At 45.0% G+C, this 25174-nt stretch overlaps 1 protein-coding gene across 1 annotated transcript in view; it reads right to left on the reverse strand.

Annotated features, from left to right (window-relative positions):
- The window catches only part of MYO1D (myosin ID), a 253291-nt gene that overhangs the window by 43355 nt on the left and 184762 nt on the right, over positions 1-25174 (reverse strand). The window contains exons 17-21 of the mRNA XM_030220531.1: positions 23213-23436; positions 20774-20918; positions 18933-19037; positions 17284-17397; positions 2157-2299 (exon numbers count right to left, since the gene is read on the reverse strand). Coding sequence (XP_030076391.1) covers positions 2157-2299; positions 17284-17397; positions 18933-19037; positions 20774-20918; positions 23213-23436 — 731 coding nt within the window. The remainder of the gene's footprint in view (positions 1-2156; positions 2300-17283; positions 17398-18932; positions 19038-20773; positions 20919-23212; positions 23437-25174) is intronic.

A 25174-nucleotide genomic window follows, 5' to 3' on the forward strand; every position in this document is an offset into this window, starting at 1 on the left:
AGGGTGCTTGACAGTAATTAGGCCAAAGTTGTTTAATTTGGGTATTAGGTTTTGGGTACTCAGGAAAACAGGGGACAAATACAGAGGATCTCAGAGGGAGAGAAAGGGATTGTAGAACTTAGTAGTTGCTGTAGAATAGGTCATATGCCGCCCGGTATTCAAAATGATTTCGCCGGTCGCTGACCAGTTACATTGCTTGGTTGGGACTAGCCGCCAATAGATTTTTATGGATTTGCCCACTAGATTTGGCAAGATCTAATCCTAAGAAATCATCTTAGAAAACTGAGGTCTATTTGCAAATTCTTTGATCAGGAGATGGTCCACTCGATAGTACAATCTTTAATACTTTCTCAACTGGATTATTGTAACTCCATATATATTGGTTTTACGATGAATCTAAAAAGAAAGATGCAAAGAGTGCAGAATGTGGCCGTACGAGTCATTTTTGCGGCACACAAATATGATTTCATTACTCTGTTAATAAAACAGCTACACTGGCTACCAACGGAGGCCAGATTCAAATTTAAGGTGCTGACACTGGTCCATAACATTCTTTATGGGGATGCTCCATCATATTTGTCGGATCACGTTTCGTTTTTAAATGGAAATGGTTTGAGAGCAACTAGAAATGATTATTCACGTGCTTTTCCTGCTGTTAGTCAGGTAAAGGTTTTTCACCCCCATAAATCTTCTTTTTCTTATTAGGCCGTAACTTACTGGAATAAGGCAGCTGGATAACTACAAGTTATTCAGAAAATTGCTGAAAACCTCTTTTTATAAAATATTAGAATCATGAAATGATTACTGTTGTTCTGATTTCGCTGTACTTGATGTATTTTGTTGAGTCTGGTATGTAACTTCTTGAAGAACGTTTCAATGTTTTCGATTGTAAACCGCAGTGAACTGGCTGGTTGTTCCGGGATATAAGATCGTAATAATAATATTTAGTGGCACTTAACCGGCTAAGTGGCGCTGAATATTGCAATTAGAACCGATCACAAAGCTGGCTATCTTGGGGGCATTGTCAGCCAGCTTTAACCCATGCCCGCTTAAGTGCTGAATCTCCTCAACTTAAGCAGCTATGTGTTAGCAGGGCCGCCGAGAGGGGGGGGGGCAGGGGGGACAAAATTCCCTGGGCCCGGGCCTCCAAGGGGGGCCCGGCACCGCAGTCCCTCCGTCCACCACCAGGCCGGGCCCCCCTGAATTCAAATCATAGCGCCTCACCTTGACCTCGCTCCGCGTGAAAGAAGTGCAGCAGCGGCAGTCTGCAGATCGCCTCCCTTCGGGCCTTCCCTCCCTGTGTCCCGCTCTCATCTGACGTAACTTGCATGAGGGCGGGACACAGAGAGGGAAGGCCCAAAGGGAGGCGATCTTCAGACTGCTGCTGCTGCGCTTTTTTCACACGGAGCGAGGTCGAGGTGAGACGCTATGATTTGAATTCAGGGGGGCCTGGCCCGGTGGTGGACAGAGGAGGGTGGGTGGAGAGGGGGCAGTGAAGACGATGACCTCGGGGGCGGGGCCCCGGGGGCGGCCTTGCCCAAAACCCGGCCCTGTGTGTTAGCCAGCTTAAAAATAACCAAATATTCAAAACTAAAGCCCACACGGGTTCCAGGCTTTGAATATCCAGGAATAACACTGTAGGTTGTGAGAATAATGCTCACCACAGACAGCTGAATGTCGACCCTGTGGTCTTTATCTGCCATCGTTTGCTATGGAGCTAATGTTTAAAATGATTTATCCAGGCAGGCTCCTGCCTAGTTAAATTACAGTGACCAGCCTTAGAGCAGATATTCACTGGGATCAGAATTTGATCAGACATTGAGAGAAACAAGAAGGCTTCCCATGGAGCTCTATCTTCAATTTGCAGCAGTAATTCTCTTACAAACTTTCTCATTACCTGAGGCATTGGACCCAGATACTTTACATACTGTAGAACAGAGACCTTGACCCCTGAGGCAGACGCCTTATGCGCCGAAACACGGCCCATGTCTGGTCACTTGTCAATAAAGAACCACTGTTGTCTCAGTCTTGAAGGCCCAGTGTTACTTTTTCTGTTTGTGTACTGTATTACCCTCTCTATTTGTTTTGTTTCAAAACCATCCCCAACCTCCTAGGCTGAGGGCACCTGGTGAAAGACACCTAAGCAGAGAACTGACCTTCTGAAGTGATTCACTAGCACGCCCACCACTTCTCCTATCGTGTTCTCACTGCAGCAGAGACAGACGATAAGGTCCTTGTTATCCCTCGTATGGAAGACTACCAGCTGGTCCTTTCCATTGGAAACGCTCAGTCCAGACACCTGGGGAAAGAGAACATCACAGTCCAATGAAGATCAAGGCACTCTCCTGTCAAATGCCCTTTGCAAGGGTAATTCCTTTCTTCTTCTGTCCACCTGCCCAGCACCATGCTCCATGATTTCGTAGTATGAAACTCACATACAGCCTCCTTCCCTCCAAGAGCTGTGGAATAACCCATGCAAATTTGTCAGTGAGGGCCCGGATTGTGATAAATAGGGAAGGAATACAGCATAGTGCTACGGCGAATGAATGCGCCTGGCAGATAAGGACAAAACTCTTATGCCTTGCACAGATCAATACTTTCTCAAAGCACTTCAGTCTACCCAAGGGTAATGGGGCAATGCTGTTCCTCCTCATTTCTTTTGGAAGTTTTCAGGCAGCAGAGGCACTAGAAAAATACTGGCAGATCACCTCAGAAACCTCACTCCTTAAGCATGAAAGGATTTACGTCAGGGGCCTATTTAGAAGGCATGATACAAGACAAAGTCAGATTCTTAGAGTTATAGTCAGAAAAGAAAAGGTTTTCCCCCTCATTATTATTACTGATTTACTCTTAATTAACAAATTAATGCAGAAATCCCCCACAAGCATGAATAAATTAAAATTTGTTCTGTATGGCACACCTTTGACACTGCAGTTGATCCTTGGAGATAGACATCTATCAAGGGGTTTAGAGCCACTCTGAGAAATGACTGTACACTTGTGGGAAGACACTTGATTTTTTATTTTTTTTTTAATGTTTGTGTGTTGCTATATATTTAAAGCTTCTCATGGTTCTGTCCTCGAGGTCGCTTTTTCCATATGACATTGGAATCCAGGGCTATTTCCCCAACTACTAGCAAACCTGCCTCCCAAGAACACAGAACAGACTGAAAAGGGGGAGAAAATTAATTCCCTACCTCATCCTGATTTTAAATGGAGTTCAAGGACTCCAACGGCCATTTTCTGCCCGGATTTCTAAGCCCACTGACCTTTATGGGGTCAGATGGCATACATCTGAGGGTACTGAAGGAACTTAAGGAAGTTCTAGTGACTCTGCTGGCTAACCTTTTCTTTTTTAGTTTTAATATTTTTTTCCCACTATAAATTTTTATTGTAATAATTCTGTAACAGTCATTTTCGTAAAGAGCACATCTTGTTCACATTTGCCCACACAGGGGTCATCATTTGCTGGACCTTAACATCTTGAACTAGCGTATTAACTCTATACACTTCTCCATAACACACGTTATCAAAATAGTCCCATAAACAGTATCCGCTCCCCAAACAGACCGTGCACCCATAATATACACCATCACCTCTCCCGCCCCACCAAACACATCCAGCTCCTGCTCAACTTGAGAATGCCCCCTGATTCTTTGGGACACGCTCTCTCTCCCCTTCCCACCCAACCCCAAACCCACCCGCCTCCTATAATACTCCACCATCCTTTAATATTTTTATTGAGTTTTACAAGGATTAAAACAGGCATTATGGGCTAGATTCTATATATGGTGCCTGAAAAATCGTAATGGAATAAATTTCCACCTAAGCATATTCTATAAGCGGTGCCTAGATTTAGGCGCAGTATACAGAATATGCTTAGTTGATATCCTAGTGTCTAGAGCTATCGCATCCATTTACACCAAGGAAAACGTGGCATAAATACCGGTGCGGAGATTTAAGCACAGAAGGGGCATATTCTATAACAACGCACATAAATTTTGAAACACCCATTTCCCCGCCTATAACCACGCCCATTTTTGGCTCGGCACATTAGAATTTAGGCGCTGTGCATTACAGAATACGCTTAGCAAGTTGTGCACGTAAATTCTAATTATTGCCAATTAGTGCCCATTATTGCTTAAGTGCTGTTAAAAATGCTGATTGGCTTAAGCCAATTACGTTAACGCACGTTGTTATACAATATGCTTGGATTTTGGTGCAGAATGCTAGAATCCAGTGGTATATGTATAATACTGATGATTTTACTCCATACGCAATTCCCTTCCCCTCCTTCTTGGAAGACAGTACAAATATTATCTGCTCTAGTAGGTGTTAAGAACAGTAACCATGCTTCAGGAAGATGATAACAGCAAAATCAACTTTCTACATTACTGAATGTTTCGCCAGGTTGCAAAAATGTCCCAGATTTTATGAAAGGCTATTGCCTTGCAATTTTCTTGTGCCGGTAACTTGGACACTAAGCAAATAAAATCTAATTTATAGTGCACTAATTTGCTTCCAAAACTGAGCTAGCAGAAGCTTGCTAGCAGAAAACAAGGCAATGGTCACTTTATGAATGGTGTATGTTGCAGATGGTACCTTAACATGTAAATGTAACAGTATTATTTGATGTGATATGTATGAGTGAGTTATGTAATTGGTTTGTCCTCTTTGGTATGGAAGTTTTTGTTAGAGCTGTTCTATTACAAATGGATTTCTTTTATGCTAGAATATTGTTGTATTTTTTAATTTGTATTTTAATGATATTATTATATGTCATTTATATTTTAAAGATGTAAACTGTTCTGATTTGTTCTCATTGGGTGGTGGTAAGGGCCCCCCCCCCCCCCTCAAAAAAATGGCTGCAGAACAAGTGCTTTACTTGCTGCACGACCATTTCCTGTAGGAAAGAGAGACTTCCCTTTTAACAGCTGTGGTAAAAGGGGGCCTCGATGTGCAAGTAAAACAGGTGCCAAAGCCAGCACCGGCCCCCCTTTTCCACAGCTTGGTAAAAGGGGCCCTATGTGTATATGTGTCTCTTCCAAGAGTCACAAAAAAATGGACAAAACTTTCACAGTAAAATAAAAAAAAAAAAAAAGCAAAGAGGATGGAAGAAAACTGGCAAAAGAGACAAGATTTTGCCTGATTTAGTCTACACAATGCATTTTTCATCTATGGAATACAGTTTTAAGATAATTATCAGAAAGCACAATCCCATCCTTGCTTTAGAGATAAATCCCCTGTTTTTGCCTTTTCAAGAAATCCTAACCTTAAGAATCGACTTGTACCCTTTGCCTTACCAGCTAATGGTATTTCTCATACAGTCTAGACAGGCCATGCTCCATGTGGTTCTTGTTCAGTCTACAGACACTCTCTTACATTAGCCACATTCATTCACCCACTCACGGGTAGAAGTTATGAATTACAATTTACAAGTACGTGTAATTCCAGCTATGTAGTATACATAATTTGTCTATGCAAATTATTATATGTAGGGAAAACCAAGAGGATGCTTGGAACAAGACTCATTGAACATTGTAGCTGCACAAATAGGCAGATTAGATCAGCACCTCTAGCTGAACACTGGCAAGAGGCACAACACACCATAGATGATATTCAATTCTTCATAATCCGTATGATTAAGAGAAACTGGTGAGGAGATGACTCCATTACAGCTCTATTGAGACTTGAACAAAAGCTATCTTCGGGTTACTGTACATCCTGTTGGTCTCAACATGGATATAGAAATGAAGCATTTTTTTAACGAATATTGATGTTAGAAATCATAATGTTAAGATTAAGCTTTTGCATCTTTAAATCCATTTTACATTCTGTTTTATATAGTTTTTAATTACGTTAGTTATTTGTACATTTACCTTGTGGCTTCATGTCTACTTATGTTTAAGCATGGTGATATGCATTTGTATTTATATGTTTTTAACTATTTATTATTTGTTTACTTGTAACAGGGTATATCCAATTGCGAATGTATCATTCAATAGCATTTTTTTTCTCATGTGATTTTTATAAAATGTGTTTTTTAAAAATAATATATGTACCTTTAGTATTACACTGTTTTGGATTTGGTTCATTGATTTCTTATCTCGTCATTCTTGGGGCCCTGTTTATTAAGCTGCGCTAAGGGCGAGCTAGTGATTTTAGCGTGCGCTAAATGCTAAGTCGCCTAGAGAAACATATGGGTGAATCTAGCATTTAGTGCACGCTAAAAACGTTAATGCACCTTAGTAAAACAGGGCCTTTAATGTTATGTATTATCAGAGCAATTTATGCTTTTACTATATTGTATTTTTGGTGGCTATTTAATTAATGATCTACTTTGGTTCTTCGTATTCTTTGTTCTTTTCCATTATTTATATATATTTTTTCTCCTCCGCTACCTGGTTACTTCTTTAAAGGCACCTCATGTTATTGTCCATCTTTATTTAAACATTTTAAGGTATGAGTCCAGAGTAGTATGTGGATAGGTTTTTCATTCCTTCTGGTACTTGTTTTGTAAGGAGCATTATATATTATTAGTATGGGATGCTGCCCTGATATAGCGCATCATGCTTTACCCTTTTCCTGTCAGTGTAAATATGCATTTGAATGCATATACATATTTCTGAGACGCTGCCTAGACGTTGTAAGTCACTTTTTTCAAACAGTTTATTTTGTCATTATCTGTATTAGTAGTAGTGCTAATTCATCACTTCTATCTTCATCTTTGTTATCATTGTTATTCCGTCTAATTACAGAGAAGGTTTTCACAAAGTTGAAATCATCGTCTGTTGCTGTCCTATTTTTCGCCTGATGGCAAACTCTTGTTTGAGAATCTTGAAGAACTGATGCAAGAATGTCAAATGTACGGAGACTCTTCAGTCTTAAGGCCAGACAAGCAGACTATTAATCCAGTGGACTGTCACGCCAATGTAAACTTTTCCACGGGATGTCCAGCCGTCTGTTGTGATTGTTCACCAAGAACTGCAACCAGCTTCATCGCCACTTCAAAGTGACCAAACTATTTGGCTGCAGACTAGTAACCAGTTCAACAAGCTCAGACAACTCCACTGTTCGTATAGGCTGTATTTCCTGAACACCAAAATTTAAGATGATATCATGAACTGTTTGTGTGAGAGGTTTGCAATTGCAAAATCCTGTTCCAGGCTTTGTTGTTTCATCTGGTTTACTGAGGAATCACCGTTTAGTCTCCCTGCCACAACTGCAAGCATCACAAGTAACTAGGTTAAAAGTAGTAAAAATTGGTAAAATTATTACTTCAGTATAAGTAAAAGTAACAAATTTCTCCTGTACTTCTTTACAAAGAAAACCTATGAGAATGGTATGGGATTTGCGTTACAAGACGTATGAGGAGAGACTTGCTGACCTGAACATGTATACTCTGGAGGAAAGGAGAAACAGGGGTGATATGATATAGACGTTCAAATATTTGAAAGGTATTAATCCGCAAACGAACCTTTTCCGGAGATGTGAAGGCGGTAGAACGAGAGGACATGAAATACGATTTAAGGGGGGCAGACTCAAGAAAAATGTCAGGAAGTATTTCTTCACGGAGAGAGTAGTGGATGCTTGGAATGCCCTCCCGCAGGAGGTGGTGGAAATGAAAACGGTAACGGAATTCAAACATGCGTGGGATAAACATAAAGGAATCCTGTTCAGAAGGAATGGATCCTCAGGAGCTTAGCCGAGATTGGGTGGCAGAGCCGGTGGTGGGAGGCGGGGATAGTGCTGGGCAGACTTATACGGTCTGTGCCAGAGCCGGTGGTGGGAGGCGGGGCTGGGGCTGGTGGTTGGCGGGGATAGTGCTGGGCAGACTTGTACGGTCTGTGCCAGAGCCAGTGGTGGGAGGCGGGGCTGGTGGTTGGGAGGCGGGGATAGTGCTGGGCAGACTTATACGGTCTGTGTCCTGAAAATGACATACAAATCAAGGTAAGGTATACACAAAAAGTAGCACATATGAGTTTATCTTGTTGGGCAGACTGGATGGACTGTGAAGGTCTTTTTCTGCCGTCACCTACTATGTTACAAGCAACAAAAAAACTTTTACTTACGTACAGTAACTAGTTACATTTACTTAGTTACTATAGAACATTGGCCATCTCTATATCCTTCCACATCACATGGGCCAGGGAAAGAGGGAAGTGGGGGGGGGGGGGGGGGATAATGGTGCTGGGAAGAGAATGGAGGAGAAAGAACAGGAGGGTTGGTAAAAGGAGAAAGAGAGGGCATTGTGCCCCAGCTGTTACCAGCAAGCGAGGTACCAATTTTCACTTTTGCAGAATGCACTAGAGTCGGTACTAGCTCAGCTCCCCAAACCAACCACTTTAGCACACAGTGGTTTGATGTGAATGCATGCTTTGCATGTGATCTTTGGGGTTTTCAGTCTGAGGGCAGGAAGCACCACATGCAAATGTGGCCCTGGGGGTTGTGGAGCAACTGATTGCTGAGCTTCCATGGTTTGTGCATGCAAGTGGTGGAGCAGCTCATAGAGTCTTTCTGAATGTGGAACTGCCATTATATTTCAGTCTGTGAGTTCCAGCTGTGAATGGTGTCTGGGGCTCTGGGAAGGCGAGGGAAGAGGTAGGAATATGATCTTTGTCAGGGGATAAAAGATTTGAAAATGTGAGATGAATATGCTAAGAAGTATGAGGGTAGGTGAGCCTAGACTGCAGAGGAAGGGCACTGACCAAGGTGGGGGGGGGGGGGAGGAATTAGTAGGGGGGCAAGGCAGGTCAGGTCAGGAGGAAGTAGAGAACGGAGAAGTACAGAATGGGGGAGAGGAGTAGGTATGGGGGGGGTGGTGGTAATTCAGCACCCTACCCCAAAACAAAAGTCAAACGATGCATTGAGTGAAAGAAATGAGGGAAAAACAGAAGAAGAAAATGACAGAAGGAAGAAAACATTAAAGCGGGGAGGGACTGAGAAAGAAGTTGAGATGATCTGAGAGGAAAGTGTTTGATGTGCACAGGTTAGGTGGAGGTAGGGTTACCATATGGCTCCAGAAAAAGGAAGACTGACCCGTCTGGCTCAATTACTTCCATTGAAAGCAATGGAAGTAAAACCCGGCTGGCTCAATCCGTCCTCCTTTTTCTGGAGCCATATGGTAACCCTAGATGGGGGACTATTGAGGGCTGGCTGGGAGGGGGACAGTGGCGTTCCTAGGGGGGGGCGGTGGGTGCGGGGAGGGACTGAGAAAGAAGTTGAGATGATCTGAGAGGAAAGTGTTTGATGTGCACAGGTTAGGTGGGGGTAGGGTTACCATATGGCTCCAGAAAAAGGAAGACTGACCCGTCTGGCTCAATTACTTCCATTGAAAGCAATGGAAGTAAAACCCGGCTGGCTCAATCCGTCCTCCTTTTTCTGGAGCCATATGGTAACCCTAGATGGGGGACTATTGAGGGCTGGCTGGGAGGGGGACAGTGGCGTTCCTAGGGGGGGGCGGTGGGTGCGGTCTGCCCCGGGTGCACGCCTGTCCTCCGTTGTTCCATGCTTCTTCTCTGCCCCGGAACAGGTTACTTCCTGTTCTGGGGCAGAGAAGAAGCATGGAACAACGGAGGACAGGCGTGCGCGGCACCCCCCCCCCCCCCCCAGCGGTGTGCACCCGGGAGGGGGGGGTCCGCGCTGCATCCGGGGGAGGGGCACATTGGCAATCCGCCCCGGGTGTCAGCCCCCCTAGGAACGCCACTGGAGGGGGAGAATATATGTGTTGTATAGATGGACCAGGGTGGACTGGAAGGCATAGCTGAGTGTGGTTTGGGAGCAGGATGGTAAACTGTGGCAAGAAGTTGGGTTTGTGGAGGAAGAGAGACTAACAGGACTTGCAGTGCTACCCCTAGCATTTCTATTACCCAGAAGTCCTCCCTGTGTATGCACCACCTGCTGTACTCTAAAAGACAGCCTTGGCCACTCGTGTTCACACCCCACCATGCTTTAATTTCCCTTATATGGACTTAGTAATTTGTGCTGAGTTGAGCACCAACAATCATTTTGAAAACTTGGCTCCTACGCTTTTTAACATTTTTACAAAGTAACAAGACCTGTACTGCCCATCCAATCTGCCCAACAGGATACCATATGTAACAAGTTTATGATGCAATACTTGCTATGGATACCCGATTTTGATTTGTCATTTTCAGGGCATAGACTGTAGAAGTCTGCCCGGCAATGTCCTTGTTCTAAATTTCTGAAGCTCTCGAAGCCCCTGAAAAGCTCCACTGCAGCCCATCCAAAACTATTCAGCCACAATCAGGGCACAGAGCTTAGAAGTCTTGCCAAGTACTGGCTCTGCTTCCCAATTAGCGGTGTTGCTACCTAATCTCTGCTAAGCTTCTTTGGATCCATTCCTTCTAAATCAGGATTCCTTTATGTTTATCCCACATATTTTTGAATTCCGTTGCATTTTTGTAAGCAATATTGCTGAAGGGCTGTCTGGTAAGGTTTGCCTCTTTGCGGATGATACCAAAATCTGCAATAGAGTAGACACCACTGATGGTGTGGATAACATGAGGAAGGACCTAGCAAAGCTTGAATTTGGCAGCTAAGTTTTAATGCTAAAAAAATGCAGGGTCATACATTTGGGCTCCAAAAACTTGAGAGAACAGTACAGTTTAGGGGGTGAAGAACTTTTGTGCAAGAAAGAGGAACAGGACTTGAGTGTGATCATATGTGATGATCTTAAGGTGACTAGAAAAAGCGATGACGAAAGTTAGAAGGATGCTTGGGTGCACAGGGAGAGGAATGGTCAGTAGAAAAAAGGAGGTGATGATGGCCCTGTATAAGACTCTAGTGAGCGGAGATCCAAGATGGCGACGGTTAGAGCTGCTTAGCCGGACGCGCTCCGATAGTGCCCCAGCCTACCTTGGTGAAAGCGTCTCACCCGTCTATGATGGGGAAGAGGAGAGGAAGAGTTCGGGAGGCTCCCCAAGTCCCGGGCGGAACGCCCCAGCTTCACCAACCGACGCTGCAGCATTTCGGAGTTTCCTTCGGTCCTGCCTCGGCGTCTACTCCCTCTGCCGGAGCTGGCGCGTTGACGCCAGACGGCAGTGTAGACGGGGTTTCCCTCAGCCCCGCCGAACGTGCGGCACCCCCACAACCCGGAATAGAAACTTTGAGTGCTAGCCCTGACGCCATGATCCCAGGTGGAATGCATGGAGAACGGGGAGGGAGCCGGCCTGAGAGGACAACTGGACCCGATGAGCAGCGAGGAGCGGGAATGTCAGCAGCTTGCGTTTTGTTTAAAAATGTGAGTACCCTGGAGCAGGTTTCAAAGGCTCCTCTTCCGGATTTTTCAGTGGGAATTGTAGTAAAACCTGCCGTAGTGACATTAGAGTCACTGTGGGACCTAACTTCTGCGACCCAATCTGCTCTACAATCTTTAATCTTGAAAAATATGGAAACAATTAAAGTTCTTTCAGAGACTGTGTTAGATCAAATACAGACTTTTGAACTCCAAGCCTCCGAGGCTAAGAAATTGTCTGAGAAAATGGAGAGACTGGACTTGGTGGAACAAGCTTTAATTAAAGACAAGAATTCTACCCTAAGACGCCTGGAGTATTTAGAAAACCACTCTAAGAGACTTACTTTGCGGTTTATAAATTTTCCTAGATCTCCTTTAGTTGTGCCAATTCAAATGGTTAGAAAATACTTAATGGAAATTCTGGGAATGTTAGAGAGTTCATTGCCACCTATAACACGAGCTTATTATATTCAAACAGATGTGAAAACATCAAACGAATTACCTGTACAAGGTGCAATGAATCTCACTACATTCCTAGAATCTTCTCTTGAGGTTATAACTCAGAGGACCACTTTATTGGTCACATTTGCATTGGAAATTGATAGAGACGCAGTGCTCAAACTTTCCCTGAGACACCTGGATTCTCTGTTTATGGGTTCAAAAGTTAGAGTTTTTCCTGACTTGTCCAGGGAAACTCAGAAGAGACGTAGGATGTTTTTATTATTACGATCAAGGGTGATAGCACTCGGTGCAGATTTCCTTCTGAGATATCCCTGTATATGCAGAATAAAATTCCAATCTAAACAATATCAATTTTTTGACCCAAACCAGTTGGAGGATTTCCTAAAGAGCAGAGAAGAAGTCAATGTACAAGTTTAGTCACATATGTAACACTGTATGACAGATTGGAGTTACCCAATCAGGAATTAAGCAGCTCGTTTTGATTATTATTAGTGAAATTTGCTAAATTAAGCATAAAGACCTTTTTCCTTTTTCTTGGATCATTTTTTCCTATCTTTGTGGACGATAGGTAACATATTATTGAGTTTTTTGAATGTATTATTTCTTTGTTGTAAGATTTTGTTTTAGTGTATTATCACTCATAAATGTATATGATTGTTAAAAATTAATAAAAGAGAAGTAAAAAAAAAAAAAAAAATAAGACTCTAGTGAGACCTCATTTAGAATACTGTGTACAATTCTGGAGACCATACCTTCAAAAAGATGTAAACAGGATGACTCCCTTCCAGAGGGCGGATACTAAAATGGTCAGTGGTCTTCATCATAAAGTGTATCAGGCCTAGAGAGCTGCGCAGGAGTGGGGATAGTGGGATTTCCCCGAGCCGCAAGGTGCCCTCCTGGCACAGACCTTAAGGTACACTGGTGATCTAGTGGTGGTCTAGTGGCTTCTTCGGGGCAAAAAGTCTTGTGAGGCCACCACTTGACGTCTCGGCAGCCATTTAAAAAATGTGGAGACAGTGAGAAGATCAGCAGCAGCGGGCAGGAAAGAGTAGGGATCTTTCCTACCCCAAAGAAGCCACTAGACCACCCGGGTGCCTCGAGGTTTGTGCCAGGAGGGCACCCAGGGCCGGAAGGGAGGTGGATGGATGCAGTCAGCAATCAGGTGTCAAAAAGTTGAAGCTGATTAGGTTAATCTCTGTTTTCCCTTCCTCGTGCAGCCGTCATCGCTGTACACTCAAAACAAAGCAAGCAAACCTACGAACTGCTGCATCCACATTGCCATTCTTTATTGCTGGTGACATTTTTATTTAATCTCACTTATATTTTGAAATGTGCCAGCCTGTGCAGCATACGGATATACACAGAGGAAGTATAATACTACTACTACTATTTATTATTTCTATAGCGCTACTAGACATACAACAGAATAACTTTTCATAGGTAGAGTAGTAATCCTATATAATAAAACGCACTTCCAACATTCTGAAGCCGAGAAAGTGAAGCCTTCAAGCCCTGAAGCGTTCCTGCAACGTTCCGGAGATGGAGCCTTACAGAGCTCACAAATGCTTCAAGGCTTGAAGGCTTCACTTTCTCACACACACACACATACACACACACACACACACACACACGCACACACTCTCTCTGTCTCTCACATACACTCTCTCTCACACACACTCTGTCTGTCTGTCTCTCTCACTCATTCTCTCTCACATACACACTCCATCTCTCACCCACACACTCTCTCTCAAACATACACACTCCGAGGAAAGGGGGGCATGGAATACGCTGGGGAGGAGAGGAAGGGGGCATGGAACTCAGAGGGAAGGGGGGGCCAAGAACTCGGAGGGGAGGAAAGAGAGGGAGGGAGGAGAGGAGAGAGAGGGAGAGGAGATAGAGGGAGGGGGTCCTGCACCTCGGAGGGGAGGGGAGGAGAGGGAGGGAGCGAGGGATGGAAGGAGGGGGTCATGGAACTCTGAGCCCCACACACACACACTCACTCTCTGTCTCTCACATACACCCTTCTCTCACACTCTCTCTCTCACACACACATACACTCTCTCTCTCACGCATTCTCTCTGACACAAACACGCACACACTCTGTCTCTCACTCATTCTCTCTCTCACTCTCATACACACACTCTCTCTCTCTCTCTCTCTCTCTCAAACATACACACTCCGAGGAAAACCTTGCTAGCGCCCGTTTCATTTGTGTCAGAAACGGGCCTGTTTTACTAGTTTGTTATAAATCGAAATCAGGGTGTCATTTGGAGGGGCTGGTTATAGGGACACCCTAGTACCGTTATATTCATGCAGAGATTTTTTTTCTCCTGGTAAAGGGCCACTAAAACAGACATCATGTTACGAGAATCAGGGGCTCAACATTCAAAGTTTCTATTTACTTATTTATATCTCACATTAAACATGAATTAGGTAATGAGTGGGGTAGAGCGGACAGATGTGAAGCGTTTGTTTACGCTTTCTAACAATAATAGAACTAGGGGACACAAGATGAAATTAGAATGTGGTAGGTTTAAAACAAATTGGAGAAAGTGTTTCTTTACTCGGCGCGTGGTTAGACTCTGGAACTCACTGCCGGAAAAGGTAGTGACAGCAGCTGGCCTTGCTGAGTTTAAAGGGGGTCTGGACAGATTCCTGAAGGAAAAGTCCATTGATCATTATTAGATTTTGGGGTTTTGCCAGGTTCTTGGGGCCTGGATTGGCCGCTGTCGGAGACGGAGTGCTGGGCTTGATGGACCTTTGGTCTTTTCCCAGCGTGGCAGTGCTTATGTACTTATGTACTACTACTAAGTATTACATATTAAGGGCATTTGCTTTAAACTTTGTTTTAATTCATTTATCCAGTCCTTACATGCACATGGTTTTGCTTTTTAAACCCAAAGGTGAATCCTAAGGGTGGTTGAATAATTAGATATAAACTGTGTTGTTTCTGACTTTACTTGTTTTGGAATTTGGACTGCTTTGGTTCCTGTGCTGATCTGTACATCTGCTGTCTTAGCAGAGTACAGAAGAAAATGATTTATGTTACTTTTACTAGTATTACTGCTTATATAATCTGGCTTTCTTGGGGGAGGGGGGTCAAGGTGACTGCAGCATGGAAAGGGCTGGGCAGGCTAGCAGCTGGGACGGAAGAGATTACTTGTGGCGGGGACGGACGGGGATGGGTTAGATTCCCATGGGAACGGTTTAGATTGCACACGGGGATGGATGGGAACAGGTTAGATTGCAGTGGGGATGTGTTAGATTTCTGTCCCCATGCAACTCTCTAATCTGGACAAAGATCTCAATATGTATACTTTAGAAGGTGATCAATAGAAATTTAAAAGTGGACTAACACGGCTACCACACCTCTATACTTTGGAAGAAAGGCAGGAGAGGGGCAATATGATGGAGACATTTAAATACATAGGCGGCATAAATGGACAGGAGGCAAGTTTCTTTCAATTAAAAGGAAGCTCTGGAATGAGGGGGCATAGGATGAAGATGAAAGGGGATAGACTCAGGAGTAACCTACGGAAATACTAGAAATACTTCTCACGGAAAAGGTGGTGAATTTATAGAACGACCTCCTGGTGGATGTGGTGGAGACAAAAACAGTATCTATTCTGAATTCAAGAGAGCTTGGAACAAGTACATAGGATCTCTAAGGGAGTGATAGGGAGAGTAGATGGCATGAATGGGCAAGACTGGATAGGCCATATGGTTTGTACTTTTCTGTGCAGGCAGCCTGCCAACTGTCCGGGTTTTCAATGTTGGTACTTGGATAGGTGCCAGCGCTGTACATCTGGGCACAATTCAGTTTCACAAAATGCTGATTGCTGCCAGTTGAATATTACCCTCCCCCACCCCTTTTTTTGAAATTGTATTGCAAATTTTCCATATAAATCACAAGAAGGTAATATAAAAGATAAAAATACCCTAGAAAATATTAACATCCATGAACTATCACGAGCATCACTAGTCCACATTATAAGGACACCCCCTTGCCCCCATTTTTATGGATTTGTATATTCCCTAGGCTGCCAATTTACAATTTTACTTCCATCCATCTCTGAACGACAAGATTGTCTTTACTCAGTGCCAACACATTCCCTGTCCCCCTCCCCCCAGATCATCACTGCTTTCAGGATCCATGTGACTAATCAATGTTTGTACAGAAAAATAAAAAAAATAGCAAGCAAGGAAGCACTCGGCATCCTAAGCTGCCTGGACATGTCAGTGGACTTAGAGTGCATTAAGGTTTGGGATGACTTTCATTACCACATATAATAATAAACACATCAAGAAAGCAGTATGCCGGCAGGAGCTGAGAAGTCAGGGTAGGACCAGACATCAGCTGATCTAGGTCTCTAATGAGATTGCCATGGAAACTCCATCTCCGGGGAGGTTGCCGAGGCAACAGGATGCTTTCCAGACAGGGATGCTGAGCACCGCTGGCAGGCAGATGGAGGAGAGGGTGTGTTTGACACCCTCCCCAACGCCAATTCATGTACTAGAAGGGCAATTTATCTTTCCAAGGCAACAAAGAGATTCATTCCCTGGGGAAGGTGAGATATAGCGCTAAAACTGGAAAAGGCTGCCATAGTTACGAGCCATTCAATCATGCAAAATACCCACATCGGGTCAGATAATTGTGTTTTTCAAGTGACAGAGGCACGTGTGGGACCAACGTGCTTGTTACAAGCCACTGCCCTCCTTGGCATTGCATAGGATGCTGGTGTGTGCTGGGAAAGGGGAACGACTGCACAGAGCAGCTTGGGGATAACCAAGCAGAACCACGTGTCTCATATCTGCTGACAGCCGCTATCCACGTTACTGTGAATGCCTCAGACCTCAGTATTATACCCGAGAGTAGGCAGATCAGAGCTGAGGCACACACATGAGAACTGCCAACCTCTTAACAATAGATTGAAGATAACTTTATAGGGAGTAATAATTAAATTTCGCACACTGGTGCAAACCCTAAGGCTGACCAATTTTTCAAAAGTCTGTTTTCATGCACCAAACATATATTGTGAAAACAGTACAGACGGTGTGTGTGTGTAGGGGAGGGGGGGTGTCTCAGCAACTGAACAACAAACATGGTCAGTGCTGCTTTTGTGGTCTTGGTACTGAACAGCAGAGGGTGCTGCAGGGCAGGAAGGAGGTGCATTATGTGAGAGGGGTCTTGGGATTGGAAAGCAAAGGGTGCTATAGAACAGGTGCACTGGCATATATATAAGTGGAGATCTCAGTACTGAACAACAAGGGATTCTGGGAGTGCACACTGGTAGAACAGTGTGCACGGAAGAGGTCTCAGTATTTGAAAACTGGAGGAGCTGTAGGCAGGTCTGAGGTGCATGAAGAGAAATGGATGTTGAGGGGGTCTCAGTACTGGAGTAGTAGGGATGGGGGGGGGGGGGTGTTGTGGTACAGGAGCGAGGCGCATTGGCAGAAATGTGTGGGAGGCATGATGTGTCTACATCCAGCTGTCTTCCTGGACAGACCCAAAATCATTTAAAAAAAAATAAGGAAAGACAAGTTTTTAGAGCACAAGACACTTACATTATAGAGAGGAACAGAGCTCATGACCTTGTACTGCCGGCTGGGATCCATCTTATACAAGTGACGATCTGTGATGAGTACAGCACGGTCTTCCACCTTATTAAACCGGTTTATCTGCAGATACAGAATATAAGAAGCAGAACCATCAACAAACCTCTCCTAAAGGCATCCCCAAACCAGAAGTGTATCTGGACACCTCTCCCCAGACCCAAACAGTTGTTTGCCACAGAGGCTCCAAGCTGAACTTCATTCCCAGCTCTGGACTATGGCTAATGCTCCTTTTACAGCCACGGAGAGAAGGGAGACAGAACACTCCTGATGTTAACTCCTTGGGGTACCCTCAATCCTACCCAATTGCAAGTGGCAAGGAGGGGCCCTATGCATTCACTTGTTTTATGTATGGCCCAAATTACAGGGATGGAGTGTGGAGGAAGGCATCTTAGTTCATATATGTGAAGGTTTAACTTGAGGACTGGGCCGCTGGTTGGAAAGATTTGATATGGGATGCAGCTATTTAGACAGAGGAAGCTGCCACAATCTCTGGGGTCTATATGGGAAGAGATGTGGAGGGAGGCAGGGAGATTACTGCCAGACAGGTGTAGCAGCTCTCAGATGATGGATAGCCAGAACAGGTGTATAGAGTGGGCAGATTACAGCTGTGGTACATATGAGAGAACTGCCACAGCCGCCAAGAGGAGGTGAACAGAAGGTAAAGTACTTTTCCTGCGAGACCAGAAAAATGAACTCAGTGCACTGCAGTGAATCAGAGTGCAGGAACCCTGCATATAGCAGAGTTAACAATCCGGGGGGGGGGGGGAGGGGGGGAGTGAAGGGGCTAAATTCCAGGCCAATTCTGAAGTCAGGTGTATCATCAGTAAGGAACTGGGGTTCCTCATCCCTCAACCCCCCCCCCAAATCCAGTTCCCACATAACACACCCCCAGGATGCTCCCACAGCCTTATATTTAGGATGCAGGGAGTGCTTTTGAATCATGAATTCAAAATAAAACATTACTGGGGGGAGGCAGTGGAGGAGGACTGAGCAGACTTATTAACAGCTCCTGACAGGATGTCAGTCAACAGAGCCGAGCTGTGAAAACAAAAGTTATAACCAGGCGGAGGTATGTGCAAAAGCATCCATCAGGAAGAAATGAACCGTAAATGAGGTGCTTTAAAACCCAGAGCAGAAAAGCCTGAGCTCAGCTCCCCAGGGGAGTTCCTGATTGGCATTTCAGGTCAGGCAAAAGAGGTGAAAAGAAAAATAAAGCACCCAAGCAGACAGACGGGTTGGACAAGAGCAGCTCCTCCTCCTTCCATTTACTTGAGAGCTGTTTTCAACCCACTAAAATGACATTTACATTTTCACAAGTATTTCATCTGAAAGCCCTGTGCTGAACAGAACACAAATCCTTGTACCCTGCTGCTAGCCTGGAGACTGTCCCCAGCAGGAGGAAAGGGGGGGGAGGCAGGGGGATTATGATAGGTGACCCTCCTCCCCTCCATTCCTGTATGACCAAGATCTGCTGGTCAAACCAATGGCAGGGACTCAAACTCTCACAGCCAAAGTTACGGACCCTGTGCATTCAAGGTTACACTCAGATACCAAGATTACCCCCTTTTATAGCCAGCTACCCATCCCCCCAAACGTACCTTACGCACAGGACAGGAGAAAAGCACATTCATAAACTTGTCCTTCCTCTTCAGCTCATTAGTCACGGAGATAAAAGTGTTCACGGCCTGTGGGTTATCACGCTTCTGAAAACAGAGATGGGTCACACACCTTCATTACCAGAGAGAACACACCAGGGCAGGCCCCTAACGGAGCGAGCGGCCAATACTGAAAGCTTGAGCACATTGCTGTGGGGTTATTTATTTAAACATTTCTATTCCGCCTACCACTAGGCAGATTACAAATCAACATACACAATAAATTCCAAACAATAAAACATACATATAGTCAAAAGCAGGGTTAATGTGACGTCTGTCCGCAACTTTTCCCGTCAATCTACACCCCTATTTTCTGGGGGGTTTACTTGCTTCGCCACTCAACCTCAGTCCCTCTAGGAATCCCTAATACCGCTAACCTCAGTGGTGAAACTCACCACAAATATTTTTAGCGTGGAGAGATTTATACACCCACTTCGTCATTGGGAAGTGGTAAAAAGTTCTTTTAAAATAATTTTTTACCACTTCCCGATGACGAAGTGGGTGTATAAATCTGTCCACGCTAAAAATATTTTGTGGTGTCTGCCTGCAACTTTATGGCACGCGATGCAGAGAAGCATTTTCACGCAGAATATTAACTCTGCACAAATCCACGCATAGGATGCTGGTGTAGAGTGTATTAAAATTAAAGTTAATGGAGCTATTAGCTCTTTGGCCCTGATGCAGAGACTTTAAGGCTGAGCACAAGGCAGGAGCTTTAAAACCACATCGGAGGCAGCATAGAAGTCTTCTGCAGTGCTGGCGGTGAGGATTTAACACCTGTTTCTTCTTTTTGCTGGGAACATAACTCACAACTTCTAAGACAGGACGTGACAGTTCTGTGCACTGGTCAAAACAGAAAATTAAAATCTGTGCATGTTCTCCACATAAATAACAGCATCATAAAAAATTTCCACCCGATATTTAAAAAAAAAAAAACCACCACTTAACCAGCCAAGAACAGCTCCTGGCTGGTTAAATGCCACTTAACTGGCTATCCGGCAATATTCAGCGGGAGATCGCCGGTTACCTCCTGCTGAATATTGCTGGTTAGCGCTCAGGGGGAGATTCTATATATGGCGCCGAAAAAATCGTCATGGACCGATTTCGACTAAGCATATTCTATAATCGGTACCTAGATTTAGGCACGGTATATAGAATACGCTTGGTTGATATCCAGCGCCTGAAACTATGCGTCTCCATTTACACCAACGAAAATGTGGCGTAAATCCCGGTGCATAGATTTAGGTGCACTGGGCCATATTCTATAAGTACGCGAGTAAATTTCAGAACACCCAAAAAAATGCCCATTTCCCCCGCCCATAATCACACCCCTTTTTGCCTGTGCATGTTAGAAGTTAAGCGCACTGCGTTACATACAGAATACGCTTAGCGAGTTGTGCACGTACATTTTAAATTATTGCCAATTAGTGCTCACTATTGCTTAAATGCTGTTAAATACACTGATTGGCTTGTTAAGCCAATTAAGTTACGCACGTAGTTATAGAACAAGCTTGGATGTCGGCTTGGATCTCTAGGTGCGCTATACAGAATCCAGGGGTAAGCGGCTCCACAATCCTCTGACCCTTTCTGTCCCCGAAACAGCATTAGGCTCTGGGGACATTCCTTCCACATACAACCTTATAAAGTACTGTGTGTCTCCCCCATAAGGCACTGTTATTAAAGAGGTACATAAGCATGCAACACTGCATGGGGTATCTGTAGTCCCATGCATGATACCCTGCGGCCATAGCATTATCATGCCAGATATATTTCTTGTCACTCACAGATGCCAAATAATTCCCTTCCCAGGCTCTCTGGAGACCAATATCAGCTCTAGGGCCCTTCAAGGTTTCCATGGCAGCAACCTTTGCCCTGACCTGGGGCAGGTCTGCTGGGGGTACACTCTTGATGATTTGAGATGCTCGCCACCTGCGAAGAGAGAGAAGGTGTCAAACTCTTCCACTTCTAGACAGGGGCGTAGCCAGACATCGAGGGGTTTCACATTGCCTGGCACCCTGTCCTGTTTTCAGTTGCTGTGCACGCTCGTTTTAAAGACACCCCCCCCCCCCCCCGCCAGCCAACCAAGGCGCCCTGTTCTGTTTTCGGTCACTGTGCATGCTTGTTTTAATGAAACTGAACATACCGGGGGCCCTAGAGCCAATTGGGGGGCCCAGGCCCCCATGGCCCCCCGTAGCTACGCCACATACCTGGCCAAGAGGCTTCACAGCACTTGACAGCAGGTTGAGAAAATCTGGGGCAAGTGTACAAACTTCCAGCAGTTTTGTTACTGTGAATCTAACAGTTCATTTGATTTAGTACAACAGGATGTACAGACAGGGGGAAAGGAAAGGGAGGGGGGGCACAGGTGTAATGTGACCACCAGGCGATTCGGATTCCACTTGCTGGATTCCCATACTAAGAGGCTCCCAGAATGCTCTGAGAAAGGCCAAAACTGACTGATCTTTATCAAGTGGGTCCAGGAGGGGAGCCTCCAAGCCACCGTTCTCTTCTGTCCTCACTCCAGCACGGTGCTAACTTGGGATGGTTAATATACCTCAATACAACTTATTGCCCATGTATGCGTGTTCTTGGCTATACGAGCAAAATTTAAATGACTTCACACGCTAAACAGGGCACGGGGGAGGGGGTAACCTGCACAGAGCAGGGCAGACTGGATGGACCAAAACGGGCTTCATCTGTTGTCATTTACAGTGTTACTACTGTCTAGAAATATATATTCTTTCTAGCCAACTATTACAGCCAGATTCAGGACAGCTGTAATTGATGAAAGAGTTCAAAAATGGTAGGAGTGTAAGCGAAGTATAATCAACCCCGCTCCAGGTCACCACTGATCCCAGAAGCAGCTGGAGTCAAACGAAGGGAACAGATCCCCCTTTAGGAAATGTCAGCTGCTTCTTCCAAGGCATCTGGACTGGCCGCTGACAGGCAGATGATCAAAAGCTCCGCGCTGTTCAAAACAGTGCTCTAAAATAGCACTGGAACAGCGCGGGGCACTATTAGACCTATGATCAGAGATAATGCATGCAAATTTAAGCAGCGCAATTATCTCTGCTCATGGGGTAGAAGTGCGTGAGAATTGTGTCTGAGTGTGCGCTCAGCACAATCCTCCCGCACTTGTTTGGCAGGTCTGGGCTGGAGACCAATGAAAAGAGAAGGACGCCCATCTTTAAATCGGAAGATGGACGTCCTCAACTGCCCTGTTGCAGGGACGGCCAAATTTCAAGGAGGTGTCGGAGGTATAGCGACAGGGCAGTTGAGGACGTTCAAAATTTGGACGTTTCTGTGACGGGGCAGTAGAGGACGTCCAAATTTTGGACATCTGCAATGGCCAGTTAAGGACATCCAAAACTGGATGTTTCTATGAGAAAGACGTCTTTTTCGTAGAAACATCCAATTTTGGACGTCCTTAACTGACCATTGCAGAAACGTCCAAATTTTGGACGTCCTCAACTGCCCCGTCACAGAAACGTCCAAATTTTGGACGTCCTCAACTGCCCCGTCACAGAAACGTCCCAATTTTGGACGTCCTCAACTGCCCTTGCTGGCAGGTTTGCTGTAGGGGTGAATGGGGGCCTGCCAGCATGCAAATGCATGCTGGACGGGGCTCACCATTCCTCTCCAATGACCTGCAAACCCTAACGCCAGCTCGAAGCTGGCGTAGGGTTTGTTGCGGCCAGCGACCCAATCTTTGGTGCGCTGGTCGCTGATCATTGAAGCTGATCATTGCGTTAAGCGCTGATTAGCATGCATTTGCAAGCTACTTGCTCTAAGAGCCCTGTTTAGCATGCATTTTCATGCTACTTGCGCTAAGGGCCCTCAAGCGCATTGTTTCACACGCTCGAGGGCTCTGATCATGGGGCGGTAGCAAACGCCGGCGCTAGTATGGCGCTAACAGTCTCTAGTGCCGGCGTTTGCTTTTATTGTAAGATGTGCCATACTGAGTCAGACCAGTGGTCCATTGAGCCTGGCATCCTGTCTCACAGGCAGATGATCGAGACAGGATGCCAGGCTCAATGGACCACTGGTCTGACTCAGTATGGCACATCTTACAATCTTTCTTTAAATTTAAGTTTCAAAAGCAACCTCAGCTGGTGTCCAAGTGCCTCTACCTGGGCAGATGTCTTGCGACCACTTGCCTAGGGTCAGCCTGCCACCAGTGCACTGTGTGGGAGTGAGGTGAGGGTGGGGGAGAGGAGACGTACCGGTGATAAATAGCCCGCAGAGCTTCTTCGAAACGACGCAGTACTTTAGGAGGCATAGGCCATTTCACGTGCTTGCCATAATCTTTCATGGTCCTGACGTGCTGGAAACGCCGGCTCACCTCACGGATATAGGACTTCACCTTGTACCGGCGGTAGAAGCGGATGATGGTGAGGGCAGCCTTCATCCTCTTGTACCGACGGCGGACCACTGCACCCAGCCAAACCTGAGGGAACAGAGAAAAATATATGCTTTCATACCGCACATGAAAGAAATCAGATGTCTCTGTAGCATAATGACCCATTAAACCTGTTTTACCATTTGACAGAAACAAAAAAGCAACACTGGGCCTTCAGGATTGAGATGATCAAAGTTTCTTGTTTATTAATTGACGGATAGACCCGACACGGGCCGTGTTTCGGCGCACTGGCGCCTGCCTCAGGGGTCAGCTAATCCTGATAAAAAAATTGTAGGTGGTACTGTCACAGTGTAGCACCTTTGATGTGGAATGGAGTCTCAATTGCTCCGAGAGCCTAATCAGCATGGACAATGCTGTCAGTCTAAAAAAAACGCCAAATAGTCAATGACAATCCTGCTGCTCCATAGTATCAAAGCTGTAGAAAGCTGGAAGTTATGGCCTTGACACACCAGCTAAGGGCTTATGAACCTTAAGTGAATCATGCCAATGGCTGAAGGAGATTTCACTGCTTCATAAGGTTTAACCAGGAAGGTAACAGGCCTCCCTCACTACAAGAAAGGCCTTCACATCAGCCTCTCTTGCATCCAACCTCTCAGGTAAATAGTATAGCAGAGTCTATAAAATGTTTAAACACATTACTGAAGACTGGTTCCATTAACCAGGTAGACTTGGGGAAATCACCATCTCTTAATTTCTAGAATCAGTATCAATAAATTAACTTCCCCACTAAGAAGTGTTGAATATTTTTTTTTGGTGACCTGGATTGGCCGCTTTTGAACAGTGAAGATGCTTGGCTCAGTGGCCCTTTGGTCTGACCCAGTACAGTGCCTCTTTCTTATTAGAATGTATTTCATGGGGGGGGGGGGGGGGGTGAGGAAGGGGAAAACCGAGGAGAAAAGAGTGGACAGTTGCGTGCAGTATAGTTCTTTGTAAGTGAAGTTGAAATATAATGATGCGGTCTATACATGTGTTTCAAAAGGGCATACCCCACCGACCCAACATAAATACCCACACTCTGCAACATAGCAAAACCAAAGCTCGTAATGGACACTATATAACCTTTTCTCATCCCGACCCCCACTATATCTGCAAGGCACACTTCAGGCACAGGCAGCTCCTTGTGACTCTGGGCAAGTCACTTAACCCTCCATTGCCCCATGTAAGCCGCATTGAGCCTGCCGTGAGTGGGAAAGCGCAGGGTACAAATGTAACAAAACAAAAACACATGTACCATTCATACGACCACAATATCACCATGTATTTGTTTCTCTACCGGACATGGTGAATGCCATTACGGTACTATGTAAGCCACATTGAGCCTGCAAAAAGGTGGGAAAATGTGGGACACAAATGTAACAAACAAACAAACAAACAAATAAATAAATAAATAAAAGAATAAATTTCACTTCTGGGATGAATTATGCAACCTCCCCCAAGATACCTATTACACAACTTCTATGCATACACAGCTCCATTAATTACCAAAGGTAATGATCGGTATTATACCATCCATTGTTAAGATTCCTGGAGAACTTTGGAACGTTCATAAATTAAGTGTTGATATTGTATAGCCTGGACATGTGTAAGGGAAGGATAAGGATTTGACTTTACGTGCAAACAAATTATTTTTAAGAGCTTCATAGACTGAGGAAGATTAATGTCCACTCTCTCCACTAAAACCTACTCCACTGCAGGGTATCTGACAACATGGTGCAGGTAGGGCAGGAAGTGAAAATGTGATACCAGCATGGAATAACCAGCGTTC

This window comes from Microcaecilia unicolor, chromosome 12, assembly GCF_901765095.1.
Source record: "Microcaecilia unicolor chromosome 12, aMicUni1.1, whole genome shotgun sequence".
Taxonomy (NCBI): Eukaryota; Metazoa; Chordata; class Amphibia; order Gymnophiona; family Siphonopidae; genus Microcaecilia; species Microcaecilia unicolor.